Source organism: Coregonus lavaretus (genome assembly GCF_964263955.1).
Source record: "Coregonus lavaretus genome assembly, chromosome: 30".
Lineage (NCBI taxonomy): Eukaryota > Metazoa > Chordata > Actinopteri > Salmoniformes > Salmonidae > Coregonus > Coregonus lavaretus.
In genome coordinates, this window is record NC_140017.1 from 25,803,047 (window position 1) to 25,819,015 (window position 15,969).

Here is a 15,969-nt window from a genome sequence, read left to right on the forward strand (position 1 = left end):
CAGGACATTATAGCCTGTAGCATAGTGGAACAGGACATTAAGTGTTGATGTGCTTGCAAGCAAGGGAGAGTGCATGCATGTTTGTGTGTGCATTCCTTTGGGCATACATGTTTGTTTGTGTACGTGTGTGTGTCTGTATATATGTGTGTCCGTCTGTACATACAGTACTAGTCAAAAGTTTGGACACACCTACTCATTAAAGGGTTTTTCTTTATTTTTACTATTTTCTACACATATGGAATCATGTAGTAACCAAAAAAGTGTTAATCAAATCAAAATATATTTTATATTTGAGATTCTTCAAATAGCCAACCTTTGCCTTGATGACAGCTTTGCACACTCTTGGCATTATCTCAACCAGCTTCACCTGGAATGCTTTCCCAACAGTCTTGAAGGAGTTCCCACAAATGCTGAGCACTTGTTGGCTGCTTTTCCTTCACTCTGCGGTCCGACTCATCCCAAACCATCTCAATTGGGTTGAGGTCGGGTGATTGTGGAGGCCAGGTCATATGATGCCATCACTCTCCTTCTTGGTAAAATAGCCCTTACACAGCCTAGAGGTGTGTTGGGTCATTGTCCTGTTGAAAAACAAATGATAGTCCCACTAAGCCCAAACCAGATGGGATGGCGTATCACTGCAGAATGCTGTAGTAGCCATGCTGGTTAAATGTGCCTTGAATTCTAAATAAATCACAGACAGTGTCACCAGCAAAGCACCCCTACACCATAACACTTCCTCCTCCATGCTTTACGGTGGGAAATACACATGCGGAGATCATTAGTTCACCCACACCAAGTCTCACAAAGACACAGCGGTTGGAACCAAAAATCTCAAATTTGGACTCATCAGACCAAAGCACAAATTTCCACCAGGCTAATGTCCATTGCTTGTGATTCTTGGTCCAAGCAAGTCTCGTCTTATTATTGGTGTCCTTTAGTAGTGGTTTCTTTGCAGCAATTCGACCATGAAGGCCTGATTCACACAGTCTCCTCTGAACAGTGGATGTTGAGATGTGTCTGTTACTTGAACTCTGTAAAGCATTTATTTGGGCTGCAATTTCTGAGGCTGGTAACTCTAATGAACTTATCCTCTGCAGCAGAGGTAACTCTGGGTCTTCCATTCCTGTGGCGGTCCTCATGAGTCCCAGTTTCATCATAGCGCTTGATGGTTTTTGCGACTGCACTTGAAGAAACTTTCAAAGTTTTTAAAATTGTCCGTATTGTCTGACCTTCATGTCTTAAAGTAATGATGGACTGTCGTTTCTCTGCTTATTTGAGCTGTTCTTGCCATAATATGGACTTTGTCTTTTACCAAAAGGGCTATCTTCTTTATAACCCCCCCCCCCCCTCCCCCACACACACTCCTTGTCACAACACAATTGATTGGCTAAAAAAATTCCATAAATTCACTTTTAAGAAGGCACACCTGTTAATTCAAATGCATTCCAGGTGATTATGTCATGAAGCTGGTTGAGAGAATGCCAAGAGTGTGCATAGCTGTCATCAAGGCAAAGGGTGGCTATTTGAAGAATCTCAAATATAAAATTTATTTTGATTTGTTTAACACTTTTTTGGTTACTACATGACTCCATATGTGTTATTTCATAGTTTTGATGTCTTCACTATTATTCTACAATGTAGAAAATAGTCAAAATAAATAAAAACCCTTGAATGAGTAGGTGTGTCCAAACTTTGGACTGGTAGTGTATATATCTGACGCTCTTGCTGTGTGTCTATCAGTCCCACCAGGCAGTCCAATCATCGATTCTCGAGAGGATGTGGTCAGTGAGGGGAACGAGACAGAGCTCACCTGTACAGCCATGGGCAGCAAGCCCGCTGCCTCCATCAGATGGATGAAAGGAGAGCAGGAGCTGACAGGTCAGAGGAATATCTTTCCCTAAGATATCCTTCAGATATATCCCCAGCCAGGCAGCTTTAACTCTCCACAGCATCCTACTGGAAAATGCAAAGGCCCCCTTTTACATTCAGGACTTGGTTTCAAACTCATCACAATATGCTATATATACTGATCTGTTCAAGGACTAAAGAGTGAGTGTGGATATGAATATTTCAGTTGTTCAATTGAAATAGTTATAGCATTGACATTGAGTATTACCTATTCATAAAGCACTGCGTTAACTTACTGTCTCCTCAGCAATAGCCACATTACAATAGTTACCAAAGAAGCAGAGCATTTTAGTGCTGGGCTGAACTTGTAGTGTGCCTTTTACAGTGACTAGATAAGTGGCTTCAAATTAACTCCAAACTGTTCACCACCCACTCACTACAGCCTCCCCCATGGACCAGCCAGCAGCCTAGCTGTAACAGAACAGTGTGTAGGCTAAAGTACATCCCTATAGTACATCACTGAGGCGCCCAGTGTCTTTACTGGTTTAATACACTCATCAACCTGTGTCATCTCCAAACAGCAGGGAGTTGCTGTAGAATCAACACTCTCTCTGAGGAATCCGCCCGGCAACAGCCTGTAAATCTAGACACTGCCCCTGCCTACTGAGAGCATCCGTTACCTGCTGCTGAAGGACCACAGCTCACACACCAGCAACACGTTTGCTTCTGTTGATCACATGTTGTCTTTTGGTTGATCAGACTTCTGATTCAACGGTTTGAAAGCCTTGAACCTCACTTATTACATTTGACACTATTGATTGCTAAATTAATTGCTAAGTCCTTTTATGAAAATACTTTATTTGAATGCCTCAAGGTCGCTGTAGGCTCCTGGAGAGAGGTGCAATAGTGTATGGTACTATGGTGTGGTGCCTTATTGCCTCACATCTGATCAAGAAGATCCATCTATTATTCAGCCTATCCATACCCTACAGCAGGAGGGAGAATTAATTTCAGCCTGATCCTGTTTACATAGGGACTGGATATCTCTGTCGTCAAATTATATACATGTATGTATTAAAATAGAGAGGACTCATTTGGCTTGTTGAGCGGATTAAATATTTAGAAGGAGCGAATATAAGCCAAATGCCATCTGCGCCTCCAGTGTTAGAGAAGTGGAAGTCAATTTGTGTTTATGAGATGTCAGGTCCTCTGGGGAAGGCTGGGCTGGTGTGGTGTGGGTACGTTAGACAGGCAGGCAAGCAGACAGGCTCGTTAGATTAGTGAAATGCCAACATGTTGAACAGGGGCTAATCCAGACTGGCAGAGGAGGATGTGGACGGACCAGGAAGTCAAGTCCTTTAGCACCTCTGGAAACACAGCACAGTTCTCATTATGACTCTCATAAGAAATTAATTAGCTCCCCACTGGGCACACACTGGTTGAATCAACGTTGTTTCCATGTCACTGCAATGAAATTACGTTGAATCAACGTGGAATAGATGTTGAATTGATGTCTGTGCCCAGTGGGTCAGGTTTACATTGAGATCCAAGTTACAAATTGGTGATATACTTAACGAATTGTCAACGATTAAGAACAGATCATCTGAAAACACCTAAAAACAGGGGCCTAATCCATGTTTGTTCTGCTACAATTATTACTGAATATCTGCAGAGCAAAACCACTAGAAATAACCTTTCTCTGGGGTTGTTTTTCAGCGCCTATCTCTCAGGATGTTTCCCTATGTAAGAGTCATGGGGTTAATAGCTATAGCAATGTGTATGTTAGTGTATGTGGTCAGTGTGTGTTGGAGCAGCAGTGTGATGCCCTCTCTGAGCCCTAAGCGTGCTCCCCTGTGACTGGCTGACTGGCTGGTCGGCTGGTGGAGATGGAAGTGTGCTGCAGGTCACAGAAGGGCCTGTAATTATTTTCTCACTTCATTAAGTGCGAGTAAACCATCACACTCAGCACTGCGGCTAATGCGCTGCCCCTGTGGCATTGTAATGCTCTCTAAATGAATGCCTTCCTGACAGCCAGACACGTGTAGGAGCCTGGAGGGCAGCTGATTACTGTAGGGGTTAGGCTGGACACCACAGAACAGAACCCCACTCAGCATCCAGGATGCTGCATAGACACACACTCATTATCAAACCACAACCACATTGTCCCTACCTCGCGCTGGACTCAATGAGAATCTGTGGGTTCTAAAACCACATGAAGTAGGCTTAAGTAAATGTAATGATTTGAAGGTGTAAAGGGGGTCAAAGTGACCTTGTTTTTAGCTTGACTGCAAAAATAGTGCAGTGTGAAATGGAATACATCCGTTGCAGTAGCTGTTAATTGTGTCCATGTGAATAACCAGTGATGCTAGTCACATTGTTTTAAGCTGTCTCAGTTAGCCCATGCTCTTTATGATAGTCTGTTGTGAATTGAGACATCTCTATAGACTTTGGTTCCCTCACACCTGTGTATGTTATATTGTTCCTAGGTGAGATGACGGTGGATGAGACCTATGACAGGATGTTCACGGTCACCAGTCGGCTGAGACTCATCGTGTCCAAGGAGGATGACGGAGAGCCAGTCAGCTGCATCATCGACCACCCAGCCGTGAAGGACCTCCAGTCACAGAGATACCTGGAAGTGCTATGTGAGTGACCCGGAAGTGAAACAGGCATGGCCTGGAAATAGAATGTTATTGACTCTTGTAGCCCCTATGAAGTCTATCACAGAGATAAGGGATACAGTGCCTTCAGAAAGTATTCATACCCTTTGACTTATTCCACATTTTGTTGTTTTACAGCCTGAATTCCAAATAGATTAAATATTTTTTTCTCTCACCCATCTACACACAATACCCCATAATGACCAAGTGACTAAATCTTTGTCGATTTTTTTAGCAAATCTATTGAAAATGAAATACAGAAATATCTCATTTACATAAGTATTCACACCCCTTTGCTATGACACTTCAAATTGAGCTCAGGTGCATCCAATTTCCTTTGATCATCCTTGAGATGGAGTCCACCTGTGGCCAATTCAATTGTTATGAACATGATTTAGAAAGAAACACACCTGTCTATATAAGGTTCCACAGTTGACAGTGCATGTCAGAGCAGAAACTATACCATGAAGTCCAAGGAACTGTCCGTAGATCTCCGAGATAGAATTGTGATGAGTCATATATACAACAATTTCTAGAACACAGTGGTCTCCATCATTGGGAAATTGAAAAAATATGGAACTATCCAGACTCTGCCTAGAGCTTGCCATCCGACCAAACTGAGCAACCGGGCAAGAAGGACCTTGGTGACCACTGTTGAAAAACAAATGATAGTCACACTAAGCCCAAACCAGATGGGATGGCGTATATCGCTGCAGAATGCTGTGGTAGCCATGCTGGTTAAGTGTGCCTTGAATTCTAAAGAAATCACAGCCACTGTCACCATAACACCTCCTCCTCCATGCTTTATGGTGGGAAATACACATGCGGAGATCATCCATTCACCCACACCACGTTTCACAAAGCCACGGCAGTTGGAACCATAAATCTCCAATTTGGACTCCAGACCAAAGGACAAACCTTTGGTAGTCTGTGTAGAATATGAATTTATTAACAGAGACGAGTGCTTTGCCTAACCTTTCTAGGCAAAAGAGAAAGGTCAACTAGAACCGCTTGACATTTTGGCAATCTTTTGCTAACATAGATAAGATAAATAAAAATATATATATTTTACTTTGTAGTTAGACTGTCTGAACACATAGCCTTTTTCTCTGTATGTTTAACCAAGGGGCTATGTTCCTTTGATAGCCAGGTTTATGCAGTTCTATTCCACTGAAAGCCTTAGTCGGTGGAGTTGAACTGAAAATACACTGGTCACACAAGAGTAATAATATAAGCAATGTAGTAATGGCTCTGTCGTAGCCAGCCAAAGCACTCCCCTAACCTTCCCAATGCGTTGCAGCATGGTCCTTTGTAGCTCAGTTGGTAAAGCGTGGCACTTGTAACGCCAGGGTAGTGGGTTCGATTCCTGTGACCACGCATATGTAAAATGTATACACGCATGACTATAAATTGCTTTGGATTAAAGTGTTTGCTAAATTATATTATAGCTCACCGACAAATGGCTCTTTCACTGGTTTGAACATACAATAAAGCGTTTTTATAGAGTGACTTAAAGCATGAGTCAGGTTGAGATAGGTTGAAATTGCTATAGCTGTGAGTATGATATGAATTAGAAAGTGTGTACTGCTTGTATACAATGTGTATGTGAAAATACCATCTGTCTATTTTCAGATCAACCAGAAGTGAAGATCGTTCAGGCGTTCCCTGAAGGTTTAACGAGAGAGGGAGAGAATCTAGAGCTGACGTGCATAGCAAAAGGCAAACCACAGTGAGTAGCCATCCATCCACACATATCATTTAATACTAGTTAACAGTACAGCACTCCACTCTGTCCTTAAAAATACCAACATAGACAGCTACATGACACTTCCAGGCTTCCTAGATCCCTTTTCTGCCAGCCAAAGCACTCCCATAAACTTTCCAATGCATTGTAGCATTTAAATGTTACCAATTGCTAGTGTGTTTTGTGTAAAATACATCATTAGACAGAACCTGCCAATGACTCTCCCACACTGATCTGAGTTCTGAACTTTAGAGTGAGATTTTGTCTATTGAAGGGCGTCGTGCAGGGTCTTTCTGATGCGGCTGGTATTTGTGTCCTCCAGGCCCCATCAGATCAGCTGGCTCAGAGTGGATGATGATGTGCCGTCTCACACCGTGATCACCGGCTCTGACCTCTTCATTGAAAACCTCAACAAGTCGTACAACGGCACGTACCGCTGTGTTGCCTCCAACACCGTGGGAGAGGCCTACGATGACTACATCCTCTTTGTATACGGTACGAACTGTTATACGGGGCGTCTTGGCTACTGTCGCCTGTAGTTTGTTTTGCGATTCTATCTATATTTGGAGATGAGTCCAGGCCAGGTGGTCTGTATTGCTGATACAGGATGTCATGTTCACAGCGTGTACAGATGTGTCGAGTAGGCAATCGTGGCCACTCACTAGAATTTGCTAGATTTTCCATTGAAGCTTCTCATGTGTCAGTTCACTGATTACAGGTTTCTCTGGGTGAATCTGTCACAGAAACATATCACTGACGCACTGTAACATAGTAACAGATGGCTCTGACTAACTGATATATTCTGACTGACACCTCACATATAATCCTCAATCTAACATGTAGTTTACGAATGACTCTCTGACTTAGGTTACTATGGCACTTATAGCAATGCCACTGAGATTGTATTTCTGTAAGTGCTCTTAGGCAGATGGGGACGTCTGTTTGTCCCTCTTAGTCCCCTAGTGATCATCTCCCAACCAAAAGCATGGCATGTGCTATTAAGGAACAGTCCAGGCCTATTCAGGTTTTCATCCTATGACTGAAGTCATAATTGGCGCACCATCCACTCTCATCCATTAGAGGCATGATTCACACTCCCTCTGTAATGTAACTGTCATACAGTTACAGTATCTACAGGAAGAGGTTTGAGGTTTGGGAAGCAGGCTGTAACCTTGCTTCCATGCGGATCCTTTGTTTGGAATATGATTACACACATCTTGCATTTCCAAATAGATTTAGCTTCATAAAGGAGCTTGTGAGAAATGAAAACTGCCAGGACAGCAAACATTTTCCATACACACCATCTTTTGATTTATGTTGTTTTATCTTTTACTTTTGTACTTGTTTTGGTACATTGGTTTGATGGGGAACGTGAGCTGACCATTTGGTTTTGAGATTTACCCCCCTCCCATGCATAATCAAGTTCTATAGTAGGCGTCTCTTCATGTAGGCTCTCCTCATGTCTCCATATTGCATTTTCCTACATTTCTTTGAAGGAACAACCTGCTCCCTATTCAACAGTGATAAACTGGACGAACTACAGTGCACGCTAAGAAGATTTATTAATGAATTTCCATGGTGAAAATGTGTGTTTGCCAGTGCAGCAAACATGCTAGCATGTGTGAGCTGTACATGTTTTGTAGTAGAATTACCTATTTGAATGCCTTTGGCACAGTGAAATATCCCATCTTACAGAAATAGCTTCCCATCACAAGTGGAGCTTAGCAACATTAGAAACAGCATATCTCTGGTGTTATCAGTGCAGTCTCTATTCTTTTAGTTAGAGCATTAATGATACACTGGAGATTTGTAAAAGCTTTGAGTAATTATGTTTGAGATTCCCAGTTCTGTTATTCCACAGGATTAGATGCCAGACAAAAGAAGCCATGTTGTTGGTCCATAAGAGGGTTGTTTTCCCTGACTAATCATGCGAGTTACTGTACACTAGCTTAATTAGTGTGTGTTTTTAAACATGGCTACGTCTACGGGTAAGCATGATGAGAACAACAGATGTGTGAGCTTAGCAGGTGTGTCTCTAAGTGAAGAGACTGCTGGGTGGGTTTTTCTGTGTACAGTATCCTGTTTTCTACTTGTATTAGGCCCAGGAGGAGCCTATTAGTGTCTAGCGTTGGAATCCACAGCTGCTATCTCTTAGTATGTCCCTGATGTTCATTAATGTGGATCTGTCAGAGGACTGCGTGTAGTAGTTGTACCATGTCAAAGCTAGATGACCAGGAACACTCCTAGCTAATGTAGTGCAACAGTAGAGTACAGTATGTGTATCAATGGGCTGTGCTATTCTAGATATATTACATATTCATGTATGCTACTTTCTGAGTGTGCGAATGTACAATATGCTACTCTCATCTTGCCTCTGCCTACCACTGCACTAAGACACACTCTATCCCTGACACTAGAAATATTGTGACCTTTTGTACTCTCTGCGCAAGTCTACAATAAGTAACAAAGCATGTTTAGTTGTCAGTTCTATTCTGGTCTAAGGGTGAGAGAGAAGGTGGTTACAATGGTTGGCCTCCTCTGCTGGTTCTGGGTTGTTTTCAGAAAACTGTGAGTGCTGGTGTGTGGTTGGTTGACGTCCGGTGTGGGAGTAAACTGGGCAGAGCAGCTACCAGCCACTGTAGGTTCCCACCAAACTCCATTCACTATACAAAGCTGACCTGGTGCTGTAACTCACACATACTGGCTGTTGGCAGGAGAACAATTATGTATTTTGCTCAAGGGTTTGTTCTGCAGTTGACTCCCTGACCCAGAGATTTCCTACACAGCCATGCAGCCATCTGGGCGTCAAGCCCAGTCAGAAAGTAGGCTCAAATATGGCTCTGTTGACCCTGAGTTGGATGAAGGGCTGTTGTGAAAACGAACGTGTTGAATCACACAGATTCTGAACCATCACCCATCTCTGCACCATAGAACAGAATAACTAATTAAACATCAGGCTACAAATTAATAACCTAGTCATACAGTGTCAAGAGAAAACATAGTTTAATGTGTTTTGAAAAATGCATCTGAGGACATGGTTGTACTGTATTACTTTATGGAATATTTGTTTGAGTCAGAAATCTCCTTTGCTATGTTATGAAGCAAATGTGCATATAAAGCTAACAAAAATCAAGTTTATTGGCTGCCAGGTTTAAGAGGGCATAGCTAAACAATTTCTCCCGCATTGTTTCAGTTTATGGTTAGAATTTCTCATATCACATTTTCTTACAAATAGAAATGCACCCTGAAAATATGGCACCTCCAAATACATTCATATTTCAGCTCTCATAATGTGGAGCCAAGAGTCATCCAGCCTGCAAATTGCCCATGGAGAATACTTGTTTGCTAGACTATTATATGTGCCACATCCCATCCAGGCCTTTGTGGCAGCCTCTTATCCCTGGCCTGCATGGCCAATTTCCCAGACTGACATTTCAGCTATCAGACCGCCTTCAGTCACAGGGAAATAAGAAATCCCCCATAAATATTGTTTGCGGAGAATCTGTTCCTGATATCCCCTCACCTCTCCCCCCCTGCCCCCTCCTCCCCCAGCAGCGACATTATGCCACCCTTGATGTTTTATCATTAGTTTGGAAGTGTGTGGTCCCCTACTGTGGGCTTCTGATGGGCACAGACAGTAAAGGCATGGAGACAGCCAGACAATTTCTCCCACTGTGACTTGTCCCCAGCAAGGGGCCGGCACTATCTCTCTCTGTGTCAGAAACAGGCAGATATTCCTCGTGGGAGGGAAGCTTTCCAGTCTATTAGCACAACTGTATTGGCCTCCATCTTGTAATTCTCATTATTTTGTTTGTGGTGTAATGAAAGGCCTCGTCAGTACACTATCAGTCTGTTGTTGTTGCAAGGGCCGCAGAATAACTGCAGGGGAGACGCCAGAGTTGCTTAATACACTGCTTACCTTAATTACTGGAAATAATCACTTAATATGTTAATTTATAACTTCCCAACTACCCATTGAATGTTTATGAACAATATTGGGCACATTGAGTATACTAAATAGTCAATTAGATGTGTTCATTCCAACATTTTGGCCTATTGTTAATGAGTGGAGGTTTAAATAAGGTTGGAATGACCTGATATCACGCACTGTGCATTGTCAAAGCTCTGTTATTGCATTCACTATCACCAGACATTTGAAAAGCCATCAATGATGCGTTGACACAGGTTACAGATGAAGAACGCAATTTGGGAAAAGCAACGTCTTTCCTGGGGGAAAAACAGCCATAATTTTATTGAGTCCATACAGAACACAAATTATTATCTCTTTCTGTATTAATACTACAGTAGTTACTGAGAGATGTGATACTGTCCCAATCCTGCTACTTCCATACTTGCATGACCCCATTCTTAATGGCTTCTCACACTTTCTTTATGTCTTATACGTCTTTATTTTGTATGTTTTCCATCTAGATGCTCCTACCACGATCCCCACACCCACCACCTTGAACCTAGACAACACCCAAGGTACTGTATGTCCCCACTTTGTTCATTCTCACCCCTCGCCTGTGTGTACGCATGTGCATGCTTGCTTGCTTGTGTGTGTGTGTGTGTGTGTGTGTGTGTGTGTTTGCAGTAGTGTATTACAATGAGAAAGAGAGAGCGGGTGAGAGAGTTTGGGAGAGAGAAAGAGAGAGGGAGAGACTGCGGCCGAGCAGTCTTAATCAGATTGTCCTGCTGATAGGTGACATAGCGGACGCCCTGTGCTGTGCTTTCAGTGACACCTGTCACAGCCCTTTCCTGTCACATGTTTGATCTGTGAGGATGGAGGAGACATGTCGGTCGCTCTGCTATCTGCTATCTTATCAGCATCACCATGCAGCCGTATCTCAACCTGCCCACGCTCACATCACAGTCACATTACAATGCCCTTTACATCTCCCCCATCAAATCACAATCACATCCATCTTTGTAGGTCTCTTTGACTTATGATATGGATGAAGGACAGTTTATTTACAGTGTCAGCTGGCCCACCTCTGTACATACGTTTTAGTGTTGGATCTTCTACGGTACTGTATGTAGTTCAGTTCTTATTCTTTTCACTTTTGTGGAAGAAGTTTGTTGACTATTGGTAAGACTTTTTTGTGTAGAATATGGTTGTTCTAATAAACTGGAAACAAAACAAAAATCTGTCTCTCCTGCATTCTAGATAGTTCAGGTTTGTTCATATACATACAAATGGAGACCATTTATTAGGAGTGCCAAATGCATTCATCAGTGAGAGAAAGTTGGCCCATTTAGAAGATAATACATTTCTGATAAACTGGCAGTGAGAGAAATAGAATGGGAGTGCTGGGATGGGCTGGAGCTTTTAAAATATCTATTAAAGCCTAATGTTGGCCAAAAGTACTTGGCAGCATCGGGAGGTGACATTTAGAGATAACTAAATATGGCATTTATATTGCAGAGTAACTGCAGCACTGACAACTGCCATTAATTATTTTATTTGTTGTTTGCCAGCTAAACGCAGACCTCGTAATTGATTTCTATCAATATTTGCAAGCAGAGTTCCCTCAAATGCTTGGATGAAATCCTTCTCTATGGAAGTACTCCATAGGTCCTGCTTTGATTATCTACTAACACACACGGAAGGGGCAAATGCACGTTCATAGCCAACAATGTACTTCCAGAGCTAACTTGAAGTCATCCCAATTAATTCAAAGCCAGCCCACTGAGCTGTACCATACGTACATGTCCCATGGCATGTCACAGCGCAGGCTCCTACAGAGGAGGAGGTGGTGGTGGGTGGTGGTACAGTGTGGGCTCTTTGATTTCCACTCAGGCACTAGAGAAGTAATCAGGTCCCTTTCATGCTGGTGCTAGAAAGCTCCAGAGGCCATTTTGTGTGTCTGAGTAGAGGGAGTAGAGAGTCTGAGTGTCTCATCAACTGCACAATCAGGTCTACAAGGTGAGTGAGTGGTCTGGGACATGAAGGAGCTCGAGCCCCTATTTCTAAGGTTTTTTGAATAGTCCATTTGTAATATTTTACTCCACAGAAGAGGGGTGAACTTTTATATATAGGATCTCCTGCATCAGTGACATGCCTACTATACTGTGTCCCAGTATTTCTACTTTTATACAGATGTAGGATCTTAATTTGATCACCCTGTTGTAGGACAACTTTCCTGCAATGCAGGATATTTTTATCCTGTAGTGTATTTGAAGTTTAAAAAGGCTTCTGAAGTTTGGAATCTCCACTGATTCATTTGTATTTATTATTAATTATAACCCATATAATAATTCACATTTCCTGTTGCTGTAGGATTATTTTCCTGCTGTAGCAAACTGGCTCAAAATATCCTACATGTGTACGTCTGATGTTCTATGGTTGTCCTTGGACTAGGACAAAACTCTGAGGAGACTGTTGAATGATCTCATATGGTCTCTACAGAGAATCAACAGATGGTACTGTAGTTATACAGACCTGTTTGGAGCTCCTTGGTCTTCATGGTGTCGCTTGCTTGGTGGTGCCCCTTGCTTAGTGGTGTTGCAGACTCTGGGGCCTTTCAGAACAGGTGTATATATACTGAGATCATGTGACAGATCATGTGACACTTAGATTGCACACAGGTGTACTTTATTTAACTAATTATGTGACTTCTGAAGGTAATTGGTTGCACCAGATCTTATTTAAGGCTTCATAGCAAAGGGGATGAATAAATATGCACGCACCACTTTTCCGTTATTTATTTTGTATAATTTTTTGAAACAAGTTATTTTTTTCATTTCACTTCACCAATTTGGAGAGCTCTTTGGTCTTCGTGGTGCTGCTTGCTTGATGGTGCCCCTTGGTTAGTGGTGTTGCAGACTCTGGGGCCTTTCAGAACAGGTGTACAAGTCAGAAGTTTACATACACTTAGGTTGGAGTCATTAAAACTCGTTTTTCAACCACTCCACAAATTTCTTGTTAACAAACTATAGTTTTGGCAAGTCGGTTAGGACATCAACTTTGTGCATGACACAAGTAATTTTTCCAACAATTGTTTACAGACAGATTATTTCACTTATAATTCACTGTATCACAATTCCAGTGGGTCAGAAGTTTACATACACTAAGTTGACTGTGCCTTTAAACAGCTTGGAAAATTCCAGAAAATGATGTCATGGCTTTAGAAGCTTCTGATAGGCTAATTGACATCATTTGAGTCAGTTGGAGGTGTACCTGTGGATTTATTTCAAGGCCTACCTTCAAAGTCAGTGCCTCTTTGCTTGACATCATGGGAAAATCAAAAGACATCAGCCAAGACCTCAGAAAAAATATTGTAGACCTCCACAAGTCTGGTTCATCCTTGGGAGCAATTTCCAAACGCCTGAAGGTACCACGTTCATCTGTACAAACAATAGTACACAAGTATAAACACCATGGGACCACGCAGCCGTCATACCGCTCAGGAAGGAGACGCGTTCTGTCTAGAGATGAACATACTTTGGTGCGAAAAGTGCAAATCAATCCCAGAACAACAGCAAAAGACCTTGTGAAGATGCTGGAGGAAACAGGTACAAAAGTATATATATCCACAGTAAAACCAGTCTTATAGCTACATAACCTGAAAGGCCGCTTAGCAAGGAAGAAGCCACTGCTCCAAAACCGCCATTAAAAAGCCAGACTACGGTTTGCAACTGCACATGGGGATGAAGATCGTACTTTTTGGAGAAATGTCCTCTGGTATGATGAAACATAAATAGAACTGTTTGGCCATAATGACCATCGTTATGTTTGGAGGAAAAAGGGGGTCGCTTGCAAGCCGAAGAACACCATCCCAACCGTGAAGAACGGGGGTGGCAGCATCATGCTGTGGGGGTGCTTTGCTGCAGGAGGGACTGGTGCACTTCACAAAATAGATGGCATCATGAGGAAGGAAAATTATGTGGATATATTGAAGCAACATCTCAAGACATCAGTCAGGAAGTTAAAGCTGGGTCTTCCAAATGGACAATGACACCAAGCATACTTCCAAAGTTGTGGCAAAATGGCTTAAGGACAACAAAGTCAAGGTATTGGAGTGGCCATCACAAAGCCCTGACCTCAATCCTATAGAATATGTGTGGGCAGAACTGAAAAAGTGTGTGCGAGCAAGGAGGCCTACAAACCTGACTCAGTTACACCAGCTCTGTCAGGAGGAATGGGCCAAAATTCACCCAAGTTAAACGCTAGCCGAAACGTTTGACCCAAGTTAAACAATTTAAAGGCAATGCTACCAAATACTAATTGAGTGTGATGAAATAAATAAAAGCTCTCTACTATTATTCTGACATTTCACATTCTTAAAATAAAGTGTTGATCCTAACTGACCTAAAACAGGGCATTTTTACTAGGATTAAATGTCAGGAATTGTGAAAAACTGAGTTTAAATGTATTTGGCTAAGGTGTATGTAAACCTCCGACTTCAACTGTAGTAGTGGGGTTCAACTCCCATGGCCGTCAGCCAATTTACAGTGAAAATGCAATTCATAAACAGGTGGTTGTTAAAATTGTGTGTTGTGTTTTTCATTGTATACCAATTACTCTTCACTTACGGTTTACTGTATGCAGCAGTGGAGACGTTTTCATAACTCCTCAGTGATTTCAGAGAGAGGACTAAAACGGGGGTTTGACATGATTTCTGCAGTGCATGCTGGTAGGATGTAATAGAGCTTTCTTGTAGTTCACTACTCTTCTAAATACTATGTCACAGGGGCCTTGTTAACCTGGCGTGCAATGCATCACATTGCATTACTCTAAGCTGCAGAACCGCACCTTCTGTCAGCCTTTTACTCTGTTCAAGTATAAAACTTTCATTCGCAACAGAGGGTAATGAGTGTCATGACCAAAATATTATTGTAAGCCTGAGGCCCATAGAGATTGAAATATCATGTAATGTACCATAGCTTTACATTGTACTTAGAGAACTCTTCATTGGCCTTCATAGGAATTCCTGTTAGGAACACGTCGAGGACAACTTGAGTTAGTGTCTCCCAGCCCTGAGCGTCACACAGTCGCTCCTGTGATGTGTGTGAATGGTATTATACAAATGAATGTGTAAACATGCAGCTCTCAAGCTGCCAGTTTCCATTGATCCACACAAGCAACCATCCCTCCATGTGGCCTCTCCACTTCCCTTTTAGAAGCTAAGGGAAACATTCTGTGGGGTTCCATTCTGAACAAGTTGTTTATGCACTGTTTCCTCTTTGTGTGGCTCCTAGTTCATGTAGAATGTAGCTTTTCATTTCCACAGTGTAATTCTTTCATGCCCTGCTAGATTTTTCTCTCCTCTGATAAGTGTTTTCTTTTCTTCTCTCAATTTCCTTGGTGTAGCCTAGCAACAGGCGAGAGAGGCAGCGGTTCAAGGCCTAAATATGGTTTTGTGTTGAGGAGGAGCAAATGCCATGGTAAAGCATGAAACCACAGAGTCGTTTGTACATCTCTGTTGTAGAGCTGGCCAGCCCTCCACGTTTTGTATCTACTGCTCTATCTCAAAGAAAGAAAGAAAGAAAGAAAGAAAGAAAGAAAGAAAGAAAGAAAGAAAGAAAGAAAGAAAGAAAGAAAGAAAGAAAGAAAGAAAGAAAGAAAGAAAGAAAGAAAGAAAGAAAGAAAGAAAGAAAGAAAGAAAGAAAGAAAGATAGAGGGTGCTTGGAGAGTTCACATTGTCAAGCTTTTCAGCGTTCCTATATAAAATACTGTATGTAGGACTAAGGCACTTTAAGTCCCTGTAGAGTTTG

General features: G+C 42.1%; 1 protein-coding gene across 1 annotated transcript in view; it reads left to right on the plus strand.

The window, feature by feature from the left end:
* Nucleotides 1-15,969, plus strand: part of LOC311105670 (cell adhesion molecule 1-like) — a gene marked incomplete at both ends in the record, with an annotated part of 135,695 nt that overhangs the window by 110,180 nt on the left and 9,546 nt on the right. Inside the window, 4 exons of the mRNA XM_084147885.1 lie at nt 1,741-1,878; nt 4,335-4,493; nt 6,141-6,237; nt 6,575-6,747. Coding sequence (XP_084004011.1) covers nt 1,741-1,878; nt 4,335-4,493; nt 6,141-6,237; nt 6,575-6,747 — 567 coding nt within the window. The remainder of the gene's footprint in view (nt 1-1,740; nt 1,879-4,334; nt 4,494-6,140; nt 6,238-6,574; nt 6,748-15,969) is intronic.